The 19,021-nt window shown below is 42.1% G+C and overlaps 1 protein-coding gene across 1 annotated transcript; it reads right to left on the reverse strand.

The window, feature by feature from the left end:
* Positions 1–1,142: 1,142 nt before the first annotated feature.
* On the reverse strand, positions 1,143–15,389 carry slc35a2 (solute carrier family 35 member 2). The gene is made up of 6 exons (XM_089006896.1): positions 15,060–15,389; positions 10,180–10,362; positions 9,580–9,731; positions 8,191–8,313; positions 6,755–7,308; positions 1,143–1,297 (listed from the first exon to the last, which is right to left on the reverse strand). The coding sequence occupies exons 1-6, from the start codon at positions 15,112–15,114 to the stop codon at positions 1,270–1,272; spliced, it is 1,095 nt and encodes a 364-aa protein (XP_088863022.1). The 5' UTR covers positions 15,115–15,389; the 3' UTR covers positions 1,143–1,269.
* Between the last annotated feature and the right edge of the window lie 3,632 nt (positions 15,390–19,021).

The raw sequence follows: 19,021 nt of genomic DNA on the forward strand, positions 1-19,021 counted from the left end.
TGGAGCATGTTTGGATAACACACGCACGCGCACTCAAGCTCAAGTAAACATATAAACAACGTTCAGAGGGGGGCTAATACCCACGCACACACGCACACACACATCCACGCACGTGTTTGTTCCACCTTGTTCTTTGATCCCTTAAATGAGATTATATAAAATCAATCAATTTATTTCAATCTGGAGCACTAGATAAACATTCAATGCGTGTCATCGTGTCACCACCGACCATCAAAAGTGTTGCAAACGACGTCGCGGCGGGACTTTGACAGGACTCCACCCACTAATTGGTTTGAGCTTACTGTCCTTAAAAAAACGTTATCTCTCTCTAGTGGTCGAAATTGGACATTACAACCACGCACTCTTGATTTCATGTCCAGTGTACTGTATATGACAGGTCAGTCGTCCCGGGACTCAAACGTTAGCTTTAATGCCCTTCGTTCAAACCCCAAACTTGAGCTAGTCCTAAAATGATTAAATAAACTCCTAAATTTTGTCAGGCTCGAATCCCATATCAAAACGTGTTTACTTCCTTGATTAAAATCCCTCGATCTGCCTCACAGAAAAACTGATCCTGTGACTGTAAAGTGACCTTGACAGTTTTCAAAGGCGCTTAAAAATGAAATGAAATGTAAATGAAATGTATTGGCATTTATAGCATATGGGGATTTTGTGCCCCCTTGTGGATATTTTCTATATAGACGAGACACGTGATGAGATAGACTTAATAATAATAACGACAATATTTTATTTATAAGCATTTATTTCGAAACTCTTAATGAAACTTTACGGGATATTTTTTTCTGCGAGTGAGCAGCGGCAGCCAGACGCGCAAGCGTTCACTCAACCAGGAAGTAACTCGAATATAAGTTGGTCATCGGCTCAACAACATTCAAATGAAGCAGAACTACTCATATGAGGGCTCCTTTTTGGGAATGATAGGTATTGTAGTTAGATTATTTTATCATATACACGGAAGGAAAAGAGAGCAAACATTGAATGGAAAAGAAAATAATCGTTTTCGGGAGCGAGCACTGCCCCAAATGTCCCATGTCAGTCTGCACTTCACGTCGTCACGCGAGAACCTCAAATAAAAAAAACATTTATCCCAACACAGTCACGTGTAGCAAAATGTTACTTTTAATTTCATTCTGAAATGGTGGCGGAGCGACATTTTCAGTCATTTCAAATACGGTACTGGATAAAATGAAAACAATTCAGAGAACTTCTCCAAAAGACCACGAGGGGACAGTGTTCTAGAGGCGCTTCCTAAGATCCTTTCTCCTTCGTGTCGCACCTGCACGATGGAGACAGAAGAGGAAAAAGAGGTTCGTGGTTAGAATTGTGGAAGCAAGGGGGTACGATATATTTTTTTTTTTGGGGGGGGGGGAAGCAATAATCAAAACTGGCTCAACCCTGATCTCTCTGTTATTATGATGGTAGCAGGTCACTGTTTTATGAAATATATTAAAACACGAGTCCGCATTTTATTGTGACGTGATGGTGAGTTAAGTTAAACCGTAAGACAACAATACATTATTTTCTTCTACCAAGAGTAACAAATACAGTCTGGATGGTTTGTTTCCTCTTCAGCCCGGAGGACACGGTGTCCGTAATTTACCCAAAACGTTTTGACACGAGGACACGTCAGACCACAGAAAACTTCCTTTTTGCATTTGTAAGTACAATTTCAACGTTTAAGGATGTCGTGATGAAGTGGTTTGACTGACATTAGTTGTGTGAAGTGTTTTTGAGCTACCCCGTGGAGAAATCCTTTATTTTGGCGCACTCCCGCTGGAGGGATTGTAGGTGAAAGCGATTTAAAGTTTTATTTATTTATTTTTACTTTATGCTTACATGCGGCGATTTTTCCCAAACTTTTGGTGAGTATAAAATTCCTCAATTCCTTACAATTGGACATTGCAGTACATTATGCCAAAAGAAACTATTTTCTTATGCGGTTGTTGACAAAGAGGTGGTGGTGGTGAACCACGGCGTATTTTTTGCTTGCGAATGACTGACTCAACTCTCAACTTAGATGTATTTCTAGAGCATTTTAAAAACCACCACCGCCGTACAAAGCGCTGTAAACTGAGCAAATATCATCCAAACAACAATAAATGATACATTCATAGCCAAGACAGTTGTAAAGCACAAAAACGTCAAACAAAGATCAAGTCTGAGTCGCGCTGAGTCAAAAGCTAACAAATACAGCACTTTGGAGCAACTTGAGACACTTCAAGGACGATTGGCCAAAAGTCGATGGCATGAAAGACTATTTCAAAACATCTCACGAGAAAAGAGATCATTGACTTCAGCCACACGCCAAAGGTGAAAGCAGCTGGATTTAACAACACCACCGATTTGCTTTTCCCCCAGTTAACCTCGTTCACCTGGTGAGATGTTCCAAACAGCTGTTTGATGAGCATTTCACAACTCTTTCCCCACCCTCGACTTGTTGGGAACGCGTTACAGGCATAAAATTGAAAGTGCATTTTTATTTGCTGAAAAAATAATGTAATACAATAAAATTTACCAGGTTGAACATTGAATAGTTTGTCTTTGTAGTGCTTTCTATTCAATATAGGTTTAACATGATTTGTAATTCATCAGATTTTGTTTAAAGGACAACCGACCTCATTTTTTTGTTTCCTAACTGATATCAGAAAAATGTTTGATAGCATCTAAAATACCCAAAACACGCAGGCTGATATTTTTAGTAAAGTGTAAAACACCAATAAAAATGACTTAAAGTGTCCAAAAACTTCAACTTCAAAATAAAACCGGAAATGGCCAGTTTCAGAAAGTCCTGCCCCCAGTTCGTGACGTCTTGCCTTGCTCTCGAATCAAAACAATGGCTTCAGATTCAGATATGATGCTTTCTTGTGACTCATCCAGTTATGAATATGCTTCAAATAGTTCTGAAGAGGAAAGCATACATGTTCGCAATCGAGTAAAGGAGTCCTCCCATATCAATTCGAGCCGTCAATGACAGCAATGTACCGTCCCAGAAAATGCAGAAGATGGCGCCCAAGCTCCGTTGGAAATGGGCTGATTTGTCTGTTGGGAATTTGTGTCAGCGAGTATCAAATAGCAGTCTTGGTGCAACACATGACGATTCATCATCGCGTTATTTATGCATTTTCCTTCTAATTTCGCCATCAACAAGGATCAACACGAAGTTTTCAGACCAAACAAAGTACCACAAAATGCATTGTGTGTCGCATTCTCGGTCAGGGGCGTTCCAAATGTGACGTCACGTACGGACTCGTCACCAACTCAAAAACAAGACTTCCTGAATATTCAGCGCGAGTCTTAAAACGTAAAATATAGCTATATGCGGTGGAATCTTTGTAAAGTACGCTCAGTCGAAGTCATTTGAAGTGATTTTACAAATTATGGAAACAACTTGTCCGGAGGTGTCGGTTGTCCTTTAAATGTTAAACAAGTGTGTGTTTGTGCGTGAAAAAGTAAAATCAAGTACAAATTAATTCATTCATACACACAGCATTGGACTTTGACAAAGTATGTTCATTCCCGCAATTGTGACGTTTGATCAGAATTCACCACGATTCATTCCCTTCAGAAAACGAACAGTTGCTCAGTCTGGGTGATTTACGATTTGTGATTCATGATGAGATTTTTTTTTTTTTTGTTATAGTAATTTTTTTAATCCGCTGCCATAACCACAACTTTTTTTGGTATTGTTGTGGGTATGAAAAAAACAAAGGAGCGTGGTGAAAGGCAATTAGCCAGGAGAGAAACAGTCGTCGCTCTACAAAAATTAAAAAAAAAAAAAAAAGCCGCCATTTTCAGATGTTTTTTTCATCTGACAGTCACTTGGGAGATTATTTGGATGAAAATAATGATTTGGTATATTCGACGTATCTCTCTCCCTCGAACAAAATGGTGCACAAATTGACGGATAGGTTGCTGGCCAACCGTGAGGGCGCGTACATATGGTGAGTGTTATTTACTGACAAAATGTTTGTCAGTAAATGTTACATACAAAGAAATGACTGGTCGCCGATCCATATCAGGGCACAAAAATGAGTATTTCATGCGGACAGCCGCCAGTGCATTTCAAGTCCGTCGCCACTTCATGCTGCGGCCCTTGGGGGGGGGCGGTCATGTGACTCAACGGAAGAAAGAACGGAGAAAGCATCAGTCTCAAGTTCCTTCCTTGGTCCAACGAACCAGTCGATCATGAGGCGATCGATCCATTGGCGCGAGCTTAGTGCAACAAGGTATGAACGACGATCGGCGAGCAATGAAGCTTCAATGAGGCTTCTTCCTTCGTGTAAGGCGTGTAATACTTGTGCTTTCTGCGGCAAGTTAGTAAGTTGGGTGGGAGGTCAAGAGCAAGACAGGAAGAGAGAAGGGAGAGAGGCTGTGATCAAAATCCCCCATTCCCATCCAAGTCCCTCGTCAAGAGGAACTTAGATGGGCATTGAGACTTGGCATTGAGTCGATTCTTCATTTCAGCTCACAAATTCGCAAGGTTTGCATTTTTTTTTTTTTGGGGGGGGGGGGGGGGGTTGCAACCCAAGATCACAGGGCCAAATCCAAACAAATGAATTTCATTTCTAATCATTGTGCCAAAAATAAAAAAAAAATCAGGCAAAATTTAGATAAAAATTCCACCTGGAAAAGTAATTTTAAGAGATCCCCGAAATAAAACACCACTTTAACTATATTTTAGCCTTAAAGTTTCTGAAATAAATGTAAAAAACATGTTTTTGAGACACTTAATACAAAAACAAGCAAAAAAAAATGCCAAAATGTTCATTACTAATCATTGTGCCAAAAATGGAAAATTCTGTCAAAATCATGAAAAAATTCCACCTGGAAAAGTAATTTTAAGAGATCCCCGAAATAAAACACAACTTTAAATATATTTTAGCCTTAAAGTTTCTGAAATAAATGTAAAAAACATGTTTTTGAGACACTAAATACAAAAACAAGCAAAAAAAATGCCAAAATGTTCATTTCTAATCATTGTGCCAAAAATGAAAAATGATGGCAAAATTGAGATAAAAATTCCGCCTGGAAAAGTAATTTTAAGAGATCCCCGATATAAAACACCACTTTAACTATATTTTAGCCTTAAAGTTTCTGAAATAAATGTAAAAAACATGTTTTTTGAGACACTAAATACAAAAACAAGCAAAACAATGGAAAAATGTTCATTTCTAATCATTGTGCCAAAAATGAAAAATGATGGCAAAATTGAGATAAAAATTCCGCCTGGAAAAGTAATTTTAAGAGATCCCCGAAATAAAACACCACTTTAAATATATTTTAGCCTTAAAGTTTCTGAAATAAATGTAAAAAACATGTTTTTGAGACACTAAATACAAAAACAAGCAAAACAATGGAAAAATGTTCATTTCTAATCATTGTGCCAAAAATGAAAAATGATGGCAAAATTGAGATAAAAATTCCGCCTGGAAAAGTAATTTTAAGAGATCCCCGAAATAAAACACCACTTTAAATATATTTTAGCCTTAAAGTTTCTGAAATAAATGTAAAAAACATGTTTTTGAGACACTAAATACAAAAACAAGCAAAAAATGGAAAAATGTTCATTTCTAATCATTGTGCCAAAAATGAAAAATGATGGCAAAATTGAGATAAAAATTCCGCCTGGAAAAGTAATTTTAAGAGATCCCCGAAATAAAACACCACTTTAAATATATTTTAGCCTTAAAGTTTCTGAAATAAATGTAAAAAATATGTTTTTGAGACACTAAATACAAAAAAATGTTCATTTCTAATCATTGTACCAAAAATGGAAAATTCAGGCAAAATCATGAACAAATTCCACCTGGCATTCCTCTCCTCTTTCATCTGGAACTGCTTTATGTAACAAAGAGGGTACAGAAAGTGCTTAAGAATGAATGTCTCTCTGTGTCTTTATCATGTTATTTGTTATTTAGTTTTTTTTTTTTTTGTTCTTTTGACTTCAAGATGGCGCCGCGAGAGTGGCTGCCTTTCCAGCAGCTCCTGTGTTTTGCTTTTCTACTTTCATTTCTTTCATAACTTTGCTGCTGTGAAATGTAAATTTCTCCACTGTGAGACTAATAAAGGCAAATCCAATCCAATCCAATCCAAAGTAATTTTGAGAGATTACTGAAATAAAACACCATTTTATATACATTTTGGCCTTAAAATTTTAAAATATAAACAATTTCGTGCCGAAAACAAAATGATGGCGAAAAAAAAAATCTGCCTTGCAAATTAATTTAAAGAGATTACCGAAATGAAACGCTATTTTATGTATCCCAGCATGCAACGCGGATTACATCTCCGCGTATAAGTCGCAGGGTCATCTTCTGACCAAAACGGAGGCTTTCGGGTGCGGCTTATACACCAGAAAATACGGTATTTACTCCATTTATGAGTTGTGACGGCAAACCTTTAATTGTCGGGCGACATCGCTACTGCTTTTTGGGGGGTGTTCGTGGGGGACCCATCATCCACCATTTTGTTTCAAAAACGCACACGTTTCCTTATTTTTGTAGCCGAAAGGGATATAAAAGTATGGCTTTGGCGCCACCGGCTCGATAAGCAAGGTTTCTTTGGCACGAGGGTGTGAATTATTCACAGATTTGAACAATCGTCGCCATCTGAGACGGGATAGCGACGAGGGTGAAGGTTTTCCGAGCACAGCCCCCCGCTCCGTCCCTCGCGAGAGAAAGAAGGTAGAAGAAGGGGTGCGGGGGGATGCAAGGGTCACTTGAGCGCCACTGACTTTGTCTGAAAGGTCACCACCGCGGCCGCATCCTCAGTTCTCAAGGCGTTGGAAGACGAATTGAGGTTGGCCGTGGGTTTGGGGAGGCTGTACATGTAGACGGCGGCGATGACCAGCCCGGCGCCGGCGGCGAAGAGCCCGTCCATGCGGAAGTCAAACAGGTAGAGGGACACGACGGTGGAGATGATGATGGACAAGGAGGTGGCGAAGCCTTTCAGGATGTTGTCAGCGTACTTGACCACCACGGCCACCAGTAGGCCGCCGAAGGCCTGGTTGAGGACCACCCCCCACACCATGCGGGTGTAGCCGGCGAAGAAGCCGCGGTGGGCTATGGCGACGCCGTCGTTCCAGAACAGAGCCAAGGTGCCTAGCGCCGCGCCAAACACGCCCAGCTGCACGTTGCGCACCCACACCGACGCCGAGCTGCCCTTCAGGATCTTCTCAAAGTAGACGCCGGCGAAGCCCGACGACAGGCAGCTGACCACTACCGCCGTCAGGCCCGCCGCATAGTTCTGATTGGCTCTCGCCGTCTCCTTGCTGGCACCCTGCTGCACCTGTCAATCAAGACGCCAAGAGGTCTGAGTCATATAGGACCACAGCGCCCCCTTGCACCCCCATGGAGACTATTCCAGCCGTCTTTAGGAAGCAGGCTGGGGACAGCCTGAACCGGTTGCCAGCCAATCATTGGGCACACAGGGCGAAGGAATATTTTCACTCCTTATCACAACCAGGCAAACATGCATGTTTCGGGAATGTGGGAAAGAAACCGCAGTACCTGGAGAAAACCCACATGGACCAGCCTGGGGACAATATGCAAACTTCCGACAGGGAGGCTGAATATGATTCAAATAGTTCTGAAGAGGAAAGCATACATGTTTGCAATCGATTCAAGAATTTATTCCGTGCCATTTTCAGGAATGAAGGAAGAATGAATCAGCCCGTTTCCACAGGCTGATAAATTCCTTCCATGGAACTTGGACTCCCTCTTCTGCTGGCTTTTGGGTGCAACACGAGATTTTCAGACCAAAACAAGTACAGCAAAATACAGTGACGTGATGGAAGGACTGCTACAATGTGTCTTTTTTTTTCGGTCAGGGGCGTTCCTTTAGTGACGTCACGTACGGACTCGTCACCAACTCGAAAACAAGACTTCCTGAATATTCAGCGTGAGTCTTAAAACGTAAAATATAGCTATATGCGGTGGAATCTTATTAAAATACGCTCAGGAGAAGTCATTTGAAGCCATTTTACAAATTACGGACACAACTTGTCCGGAGACGTCGGTTGTCCTTTAAATTGCCATTTTATCGGCCGAGCGAAATAATTTGTTATGTGCAAGATTGTTTTACTCAATACTCCTGCGCTGCTTATGCAGGTCAGACGGGTAGCGACGTCAGGAGCGTCAGAAGCCGGGGGGGACTGGGCGGATCGCTTACCTGTACAACCGCAACGCCGACGAAGAGCAGCAGGAGAGAAAACCACTGCACTTTGGATAACGTCTTCTTGAGCATCAGGACACTGAAGAGCGCCGTGGTCAGGATCTTCAGTTGGTACGTCACCTGAGAACCCATCGCCATGTTGACAAGCATCACCATCAAGTGTCCCCGCAAAAAAAGGAAAACATTTATGAGTTTGAGTCATTTTTGTGACCAAAGATCCAAGCACAATTGTCTATATGGAGTAATGCCCATTGTAATATAAAATCCACCTTGGAGTGGTTTTTGGGGGGAGTTAATGCAGTCATTTGCCGCCATCTTGTGGCAACTAAAAGTATTAATTTACCATTCTTTAGGTCACAGGTGTTAAAGTCAAGGCCCGCGGGCCAAATCCGGCCCGCCACATCATTTTTTTCGGCCCGCGAAAGCAAATCAAACTTGTTAAATTCCATGATGATTGCTAAAATCTGAGCCAAAATTTCACATTTTTGGATGTCAACCACAATAAAAGTCATTATTCTTGACTTCAGATTTGAAAACGAGTTATTCATTCATTTGCTGTGTGCTCTATATGTAATATTTGAAGGGATGTAAACGGCCCTCGAGAGGAAACCATAACTACAATGTGGCCCGCGGCAAAAAATGACTTTGACACCCCTGCTTTAGGTGTTCTTTCTATAATAATAATAATAATAATAATAATAATAAAAAAATAATAATAATAATACCACATTTCATTTATAAGCGCCTTTCAAAACTCTCTTCAGTCACAGGATACGTTTTTCTGAGGGTGAGCAGCGGCAGCCACACGCGCCAGCGTTCACTCAAGCCGGAAGTAACTGAAATAGATAGAAAGCTATCTAGCTAATAGATAGCCAATAGATCGCTAATAATAATAATAATCTTTTTCTTTTCCTTTTGGCTTTTCCCTTGACGGGGTCGCCACAGCGAATCAGTGTCCTCCATCTTCAGAGGTTTGATTCGCATGTTTGTTTTGGCCAAGCTTTTACGTTGGATGCCCCTCCCGACACAACCCTCTGTATTTATCCGGGCTTGGGTAATAATCATACATTTCATTTAGACAGCTGGCTAGGTAGCCGCATAACTAATAGATAGCTAGCGAGCCAGCTAGATAGCTAATAGATGAGAAAATAGATAGCCAGCTAGGTAACTAACTGAGCTAGCAAGTAGTAGCTAATATAACTAATAGATACCCAGCTAGATAGCCAGTCATGCAGTAATCATAAAAACCATAATAATAATAATAACACATGAAAACACTTTTTTTTCCAGTTTTCACATTCAATGATTTTTTTCCCCAGAAGTGTGACTGTCACCAAACCATTTTCATTTGTTCGTTTGCTCGTGGTTGTTCATGCATGTAGTGACCTGGAAGGTGGCGGCGGGCAGGTTGGAGATGGCGATATACTGCAGGTTGTTCTGCAGCGTATAGATGAGAGAGGGAACTGCCAGCTTCAGCGTGTCCCTGTATTGGAATAAGATGGTGTCCACCAGGAACAGCGCCGTCTCCTTGACGTTGACTGATTGACACACACACACACACACACACAAAAACTTTAGTTTCATGACTTGATGAGACAACGAAGCTTCATGAAGCACTTGTGATGTTTTCTTGACTCCTGCATATGGTGCTCGCGGTTTAAATATGAAGGTTGGTGCAAAGGAAATTTCTTCAAAAAAAAGTTGAAAACCGAGAGTGCCATCTGGAGGAGCCAAAAACTATCACAGGTCGTTTGTGAAGTTTCACTTGCCCATCGCTGCTTGACAGAAATAAGGAGACAATTTCTTTAGGAAAAGAAATAAAGCTCAGGTAGTCAATTTTATATTTCATGGTATTCAAAACAAAAAAGTCAAATGTCCCACAATGATTTCGGCATTATGTATCCATATCTTGGTGTACACTTTATGTCATATCGTATTATTGTGGCAAAACCAACCCTTGTGATCAAAAGGGCACAGAAGACTTACATCTCTTCTGCAGCAGGATGATGATGAGGCACGCCAGCACTTTGAGGACCTCCGCCATGACCACGGCCGACGTGGCCAGGAAGGGCTCGCCCGGCAAAGTACGCACGTAGTGGATGCTTAGAATGAGGGATGCATTCTGGACCACCAGCACCGCCAAACTGATGTACTTAAGCTTGTGGTTCACTGACACACCAAAACACAAACACAAATATCTGATCAATGTCTCATCACTTGGACACCAGTTGTCCTCGTCATAATCTGAGCATATTCCATGACATTGGATTGGATTTACCTTTATTAGTCTTGCAATGGAGAAATGTACATATCACAGCAACAAAGTTATAAAAGGAAAATGAAAGGAATGAAAGAAGTAGGAAAATAAAACACATGAGCTGCTGGAAAGCCACTCTCGCGGCGCCATCTTGAAGTCAAATGAACAAAAAATAAAATAAATGTGACAACACAAAGCCAAAGACAAAAAGTCATTAATTCTTAAGCACTTTCTGTACCCTCTTTGTTTCATAAAGCATGCAGACAGTTTCGACATAAACGGCAAAACTGGTCTAAAGGAGAACGCATCCTTTTTGCTCACCGGCACGGAGCGCTTACCATCTTCCACAAAATAGTGGAAGAAAATGCCAATTTTCTTTGTAAATGGGCAAGTATAAATACACTGAAAACAGCAAGGCCCCCAAATCAGAACCATGTGGAACACCGTACGACGAGAGGGTTCAAAGCGGGAGTCAAACAAAGACTCCGGCTAGCCAAACCACTCTCGAGTGCTACCACAAATGTCCGTCCCCCTGACGCTGCAGACAAGCCGACAGAATAGAGGACCACGGTTTCAAAAAAATCGCGATTAGATCCAACAAAACACGACACGAATAATCTCCAGCGTCATTTGATCGAAAAACATTGAAAAATATAGCAAACAGCGCTGACTCTGTGCTATGTGTGATCTTGAAACCCGACGCGAAAACCCATATGGCAAGGGTGTCAAACTCAGATTTTGCCGTGGGCCACATTGTAGTTACGGTTTCCTCTCAGGGGCCGTTATAAAATTGGGGAAGCAATTACAATATTCCATCACCTCCACATATTACACACAGAACGCACAACAAATTAAGAACCAGGTTTCAAATTTGAAGTCAAGAATAATGACTGTTATTAAAGTTTATATGGGACAATTTCTAATTTTGGTTTGGACTTCAGCAAGCATCATGCAACTTAACATGCTTGATTTGCTTTCGTGGGCCGAATAAAATGATGTGGTGTGTCAGATTTGACCCCCGGGCCCTTGACTTTGACTGTTCCATATGGCATTATGTTCACAAACAACTATTTTAACTTTTGGAGCACTAATTTTGCCCAGAACTTGAGAAATAAAAGGCAGTCAACAAATGGGTCTAGAATTGTATAGCAATAGCACCATCGATCAAAATGACATCATTTTTTGCCGTCACCTTGTGTCTTTTTAACTAATTCGCTGCCATTCGCGAATTTACTTTGGAATTGAAAATATGCCGTAGAACGGCATTCCCGAGTTCATTCGCTTTTTTTTTTTTTTGCTGTTGGACAGTCTGCGGTTGGATGGATGCATGGCTTGAGGAGCCCGCGATAAGAAGAAAGCAGCGTCAGCGCAGAGCGCCGATGCGTACGTGGAACTGGTCACGTGACTTGGTCACGTGACCAGCTCCAGTGCCTTGTGCAGTGTAGCAGACGCCATTTTTTTACCACGTGACCAACGGCGCGACCGATACAGATTCCGATAATGGTGGTACTGTATAGAAACCCCTAAGCAAATATCGATTCATCTTTTGTATCGATATAAACATAGCAAAATGGCCGGCGGGAGATGAAAAAGAGCACCGTAGTAACCGGATTATCGTAATAACCATGAATCGTACTAAATAGAACTAATTATACATAAAAAGACTAGAAATGTGCACAGGAAATGAAAATAGTATCGTAATAAGCAGTATTATCAATATAAACGATATCGATATAACTTTACTGTAGATTATTTTTGTTCTGGATTTCTGGTTCTGAATCTTGTTATAAATCTAAATAAATGGCGTTTTGTCATCAAAAGTCTATTTTCTTTTGCTGTTTCATAGAAGTAAACAAATGTCCAGGTGTTTGAGGTGTCACTCAAAGTTAAAAACATGGTCCTTAATCACCTTTCCGCTTGAATTTGCTTCTCTGCAGAAAAATCTGGGATTTGGCAAGAAAACGTCTGATTTTAACAGCCGATATCTCCAAAACCAATTAGACCAAAACCACCAATTAGAAATTAACTGAAAGAAGAGAGTCTAAGGTTTCTAACACTGCGTTGAATGTTTATGTAGTCCTAAAACTCAATATTGTGTGGGTCCTGCAATTTGACTGAAAATGACGAAAACTCCCTGGCACTGGAGTGGACACATTTTTGCACATGTCTGGCAGTGAATGAGTTCACCTGCCCAGCCCGTTGTTGGTTGATGGCTTTACCACAAAGGGAGACAATGATGCATCACCTGCTGTGTTAGGGTGGAGTACTTTTGGCATGAATAACACTGCGTGCCTTCCTGACGGCACACCTGAGCCAGGTGCATTCATTTGTTGATGGCTTGTCAAAGCTCCTGTACTTTGAAGACGATTAAAAGAGCAATAAAACAAAAATATCTTTCAATCTCTCCTCACTGACTCTTCCTATACTATATTCCGGCCCTCGCGACCTTCTTTTCCTTCTTTCGGCTTTTCCCTTTCAGGGGTCGCCACAGCAAATCAGTGTCCTCCATCTTCAGAGGTTTGATTCACATGTTTGTTTTTGCCAAGCTTTTACGTCGGATGCCCTTCCTGACACAACCCTCTGTATTTATCCGGGCTTGGGACCGGCACAAGAAGACACTGGCTTGTGTCCCCTTGTGGCTACGGAACAAGCAACTCTATGAACTTAATAAAAATGAAGATACTCTGTAAAAGGCTGTTCATCGCCACTCAAACAAAGCAAAGTATACTCACCATTTGACGACAATGCTCTGATCTTAACGGGCATCGCCTTCCCGACATTTCATCACAAATAGAACTTCAAAGTCCTGTAAAGGACAACCGACACCTCCGGACAAGTTGCATCCATAATTTGTAAAATCACTTCAAATGACTTGTACTGAGCGCATTTTATAAAGATTCCGCCTCATATAGCTATATTTTACGTTTTAAGACTCACTGAATATTCGTGAAGTCTTGTTTTCGAGTTGATGACGATGCCCTAAGTGACGTAACGTCAGGAACGCCCATGACCGAGAAAGCGACACACAATGCATTTTGGGTACTTTTTTTTCGGGGCGCTACATTAGAGTCCAGACGGCTCGAATTGATACGAACGGACTAATTTAATCGATTGCAAACATTTATGCTTTCCTCTTCAGAACTATTTGAATCATATTCATAACTGGATGAGTAACAAGAAAGCATCTTCTCTGAATCTGAACTCTCTGAAGCCATTGTTTTGATTCTGGTGCAAGGCAGTTTGTGAAGGAGTATCTTGGCGTGACGTCATGAACAAGGGGGCACAACTTTCTGAATATCCCCAGTTCCAAGCTCATTTTGTAGCAGTTTTGGGACACTTTAAATGTCACGTTTTGCAAGGTGGTGATGGCGGGTGCGGATCCCTAAAAGCAGGCAGGAGGGAGCAGGAGGTTGTGTTTGACAAATTGTATCAAAATAAAGTAAGCAGGAACAAAATCTAAAACATCAAAATCATCTGAACTGAAAAAATAAAGTATCAAAAGAAAACCAAGATTAAAAGTCCGCCAAGGTTAAACAAACACATGCACCGCACACAATGCATACAACAGCATACAATGCGATCAATATCATACAACAGTGCATCAAACAACAATGACATTCAACAATTACCCAACACCGAATGGTCGTGCCGGGGGTCCTTTTGAGTGTCACTGTTTGGAAACGACCAGCACCTGTGTAGGTGCAGACGGGGCCGACAGCGCCCCCCGTTGGTCGCCAACCAGATCGTGACATTAAGTCATTTTTATTGGTGTTTGCATTTGACTAAAAATATCAGCCTGTGTTTTGGGTATTTTAGATGCTATAACACGTTTTTCTAATGTCAGTTATGAAACAAAAAATGGCGTCAGTTGTCCTTTAAGGTGCTTTATCGTCCGTCCAATACAGCTGCTAGACGCTAACACGTTAATACGTTTTAACTCCATGTTGCAATATCTGCAACGCGAACAATTCTAAACGTTATTTTGACACACTGGGGATGCGGACCCACATATGTATATTTATATATTGCAGACACAATTATTATTGGTGTCCATTCATGTTTGTTTGTATTTCTCTCTTGATCTCTTTTTCTGAACACATTGTCCAATTATCGGTTGAGGACAAGGTATTGGCAGATACTGAAAACCAAAGACTCGTTGATGACAAGGGTTCTCCCTAATAATTACAAGAAAATGTGTTGACCACAAAATGAATGACATCGTTTATCAAGAAACCGTCGAAATGGGTTTGTCACAAAAGCGCCTTTATGGTGATATTGACCCAGCCCATGTTTGCACTGGGAGAGTCGGCAGCAGGTTGCGTTTACTTCCGCGACACTCCTCGCTTGCGTGGAGAAACTCACACAAGTCACAGTAGAAGTACCTGCTCCACGTCAGCACGCGTTCCCGTCAGTTTTCTTAGACTTGGCCACTTTACAATTGAGTAAAGTCAAACATGAGACATTTGAAAGTAAGTGTTAGAGCAACAACTAACACCGTTAAAGTCATTCATGTCCCCCGGTCACTTTTAAAAAGGGAGAAACTAGTGCTACCACTACAAACACTGCTTGTATAGGAACGGCACAAAAAAATCTTCCCAAAACCTCTTACTTTCAACGTGTCCCTTCGACCTGTCTTCGGCCACCAAACGTTTTCCATCAGCCATGCTAGCGCTTTCCCAGCTAACGTCCCGCTAGCAGAGACTCGCGTCGTTCGGACACACGTAGGACCGAACGCGCGGCTCAACAGGGGTGACAGGCGAGCGTTGGGTTCGAGAGACAGCGTCTTCGCCGGGGAAAATAGCTCCAGCAGTGCCGGGGAAGTCACCGGGTCTGCAGCAGGGAGAAATCCCGCCGAGGAATTGAGATGTTCGAATAGCAGACAGCTCGTTGGACCGTAAGACACCTTGTAAAGAGGTCTCACTTTGACTGAATGTACCCCTTTGGATAAACATGTGAAACTAATAAGGTGAGCGAGTTCTTTACAAAAGTGAGATCTCTTCATCGATCCTACAGAAAAATGGGTTCCTTGTTCGTCTCAGGGAGGAATTCTATTGGCTACTAACCAAAAAAGGAATTCTATTGGCTGGCGGCATGTTCACCTGACTTTTGTTTTCCGACAAGGAAACGTCTGAGTATCGTACACCCCTTGAAACTGGAAGGTTTAGGTGCGAAAATGTAAATAAAACTGGACCGACTTGAGTGTGACGTCACGTTTGAATGGCAGCCCGATGGCGACGCTGGCTGTGGCCATACAGTTGCTTATTATTTTGCAGCTTTCTATCATTTGCATGAAAGTGTGTGTTTTTAAGCGGGCAGCACATTAAAGAGACACAATTGTACTCTAGTTGCTTAGGCGCCACCCCGCTGCAATCACAAGAATGAGATCAAATGCTGCAAAAAAACACAAACGTAGAAAAAGTTAAAAACCGCAAGCACAGAAACGGTGTGGGGGCGGGCCGTGGGCGGGGCATCGCAGAAATCAAACACATCGGCGTTTTCGTGTTTATTATGTGTCAAAGTGCCTTGCAGGCTGGGTCCGAGAGGACAGTAATTTCCTCTGTGCTTTATGTCATGCATATCAGCATATTTGTAACAAAAACTGACTTTGATCAACTCAAAAACGCAAGAAAACATGGATACAACTTCAAGCCACGAACCGTAACAAAAGTAACAAAAGAGTATCAGATAGAATGATGAGTCTGAAACTAGAAATTGAAGGCGTGATGTTCAATGTTGTTTGTGGGTATGCCCCACAATTAGGATGTGAGCTGGCGGAGAAGGAGAAATTTTGGTTGGACTTTTGGTTGGATGAAGTCATACAGAACATCCCGAGAAGTGAGAGGGTTGTAACTGGTGGAGACTTCAATGGACATGTTGGCGCAGGAAACAAAGATGATGAGGAGGTGATGGGCAGGTTTGGACTCCAGATGAGGAACACTGAAGGACAGATGGTGGTTGACTTTGCTAAGAGAATGGAAATGGCTATTGTGAATCATTTCTTTCAGAAGAGACAGGATCATAGGGTGACCTATAAGAGTGGAGGCAGAAGTACACAGGTAGACTACATTTTGTGTCAACGGCGCCATCTAAAGGAAATCAGTAGTAGTGGTTGGTGAGTGTATAGCCAGACAGCATAGGTTGGTGGTGTGTCGGATGACGCTGGCAGTGAGGAAGATGAAGAAACCAAAGGCTGAAGTGAGGACAAAATGGTGGAAATTGAAAAAGGAAGAGTGTTGCATGACATTTAGAAAGGAGGTAAGACAAGCACTGGGTGGGCAAGAGGTCCTTCCAGATGACTGGCAAACTACAGCGAACATAATCAGAGACACGGGTCGGAAAGTACTTGGTGTATCGAGTGGGAGAAAGATAGATAAAGCGACTTGGTGTATCGAGTGGGAGAAAGGTAGATAAAGCGACTTGGTGGTGGAACGGGGTGATGCAGGAGTGTATACAGAGAAAGAGGTTAGCAAAGAAGAAGTGGGACACTGAAAGGACGGACGAGAGTAGACAGCAGTACAAGGAGATGCAGCGCACGGTTAAAGTAAAGGTGGCAAAGGCCAAACAAGAGGCTTATGATGACTTGTATGCTCGGCTGGACAGCAAGGAAGGCGAGACAGAGAGACAAAGATGTTAAGGACCTGCAGCATGTTAGGGTGATTAAGGATAGAGATGGCAATGTATTAACAGGTGCCAGTAGTGTGATGGCAAGATGGAAAGAGTACTTTGATGAATGAGGAAAATGAGAAGGAACAGAGTAGAAGACGTGACTGTTGTGGACCAAGACGTAGCAAACATTAGCAAGGATGAAGGGAGGAGGTCGCTGAAGAGGATGAAGGGGGGAAAGGCACTCGGGCCTGATGATTTACCAATCGAGGTATGGAAGTGTTTTGGAGAGGTGGCAGTGGTGTTCCTGACTGGGTTATTCAACAAGATCTTAGATGGTGAACAGATGCCTGAGACGAAGTGTACTCGTGCCCATTTTTAAGAACAAAGGAGATGTGCAGAGTTGTACTAACTACAGAGGAATAAAGTTGATGAGCCATACAATGAAACTCTGGGAAAGAGTAGTTGAAGCAAGACTAAGAGCAGAAGTGAACATTTGTGAGCGGCAGTATGGCTTCATGCCAAAAAGAGTACGAGAGATGCAGTGTTTGCTTTAAGAATGCTGATAGAGAAGTACAGAGAAGGTCAGAAGGAATTGCATTGTGTCTTTGTAGATCTGGAGAAAGCGTACGACAGGGTGCCCAGAGAAGAGCTGTGGTATTGCATGAGGAAGTCTGGAGTGACAGAAAAGTATGTCAGAGCGGTGCAAGACATGTATCATGACTGTAGGACAGTTGTGAGGTGTGCTGTCGGTGTGACTGAGGAATTCAAGGTGGAGGTGGGACTCCACCAGGGGTCAGATCTGAGCCCCTTCTTATTTGCTATGGTGATGGACAGGCTGACAGACGATACTTGGGGTCAACTGTCCAGAGCAATGGAGAGTGTGGAAAAGAGTTGAAGAAGCATGTCCGGGCAGGCTGGAGAAAAATGTCAGGTGTGATGTGTGATAGAAGGGTTTTAGCTAGAATGAAAGGAAAGGTGTATAAAACAGTTGTGAGACCAGCCATGATGTTTGGACTGGAGACAGTGCCACTGAAGAAAAGACGCAGAAGCTGTAGGTAGCAGAGCTGAAGATGTTGAGGTTTTCTTTGGGAGTGACCAGCTTGGATAGGATCAGGCATGAGTACATTAGAGGGACAACTCATATTAGAGGCTTTGCAGAGAAAGTCAGAGAGGCCAGACTGAGATGGTTTGGACATGTCCAGAGGAGAGAGTGACTATATTGGGAGAAGGATGCTGAGCCTTGAACTGCCGGACAGGAGACCGAGAGGAAGACCGAAGAGGAGATTTATGGATGTGGTCAAAGAGGACATGAAGGTAGCTGGTGTGAGAGAAGAGCATGCGAAAAAACCGGGAAAGATGGAGGACAATGATTCGCTGTGGCGACCCCTGAAGAGAAAAGCCGAAAGGAAAAGAAGACTACATCAAATTGAACTTCTGGTATGCCTTGCGTTGAGATATCTCCAAACTAAAAAAAAAAAAAAAAACAAACATGCCATGTAACAATGCAGCTCTATCACAAGATAGTAAACGACAGCTTTGTACATTTCCCCCCAAAAAAGATGGACAATTATAATATGACGATTCGGGAAATACATTTTTTTTTTTTGCCGAAGCTCCGGTTAGGGCTCATGGGACAGATCCCGAAGAGGCCTGGCACTTTTGAACCTGCATCTGTCATCGTGCAGCTTTTCAAGAATTAACATCTCATTCTGTCTGAAACAATTTTCCTCTTTTTATTCCAAGAAAAAAACATCATCCCAAGAGATAAAATAAAAACAAACTTATATTATTAATAATAACAATAATCAATCATCCAGAGGATACATGTGACAATTCTGTTCTTGTCGCTCATTTGTCACGGTGTCTCCATGGCGATATTGGTCATGATCAAACATGCAGCTAAGGATGATGATGATGACGGGATGTAAGAAGAGGAAGACAGACATTTTGAAAAATAGATATCAA

The sequence above is a fragment of the Hippocampus bargibanti genome, linkage group LG01, assembly GCF_051943395.1.
Source record: "Hippocampus bargibanti isolate YZ-2025 linkage group LG01, ASM5194339v1, whole genome shotgun sequence".
In the NCBI taxonomy this organism is placed as follows: Eukaryota; Metazoa; Chordata; class Actinopteri; order Syngnathiformes; family Syngnathidae; genus Hippocampus; species Hippocampus bargibanti.

Excerpts from the sequence above, each read along its gene's own strand:
- slc35a2 (XM_089006896.1), bottom strand. The coding sequence starts at position 15,114 with ATGGCTGATGGAAAACGTTTGGTGGCCGAAGACAGGTCGAAGGGACAC. Across the intron at positions 10,363-15,059 it reads GTCGAAGGGACACGTTGAAA|TGAACCACAAGCTTAAGTAC; the intron begins GTAAGAGGTTTT and ends TTGGTGTGTCAG. Across the intron at positions 8,314-9,579 it reads TGCCCGCCGCCACCTTCCAG|GTGACGTACCAACTGAAGAT; the intron begins GTCACTACATGC and ends ATGGGTTCTCAG.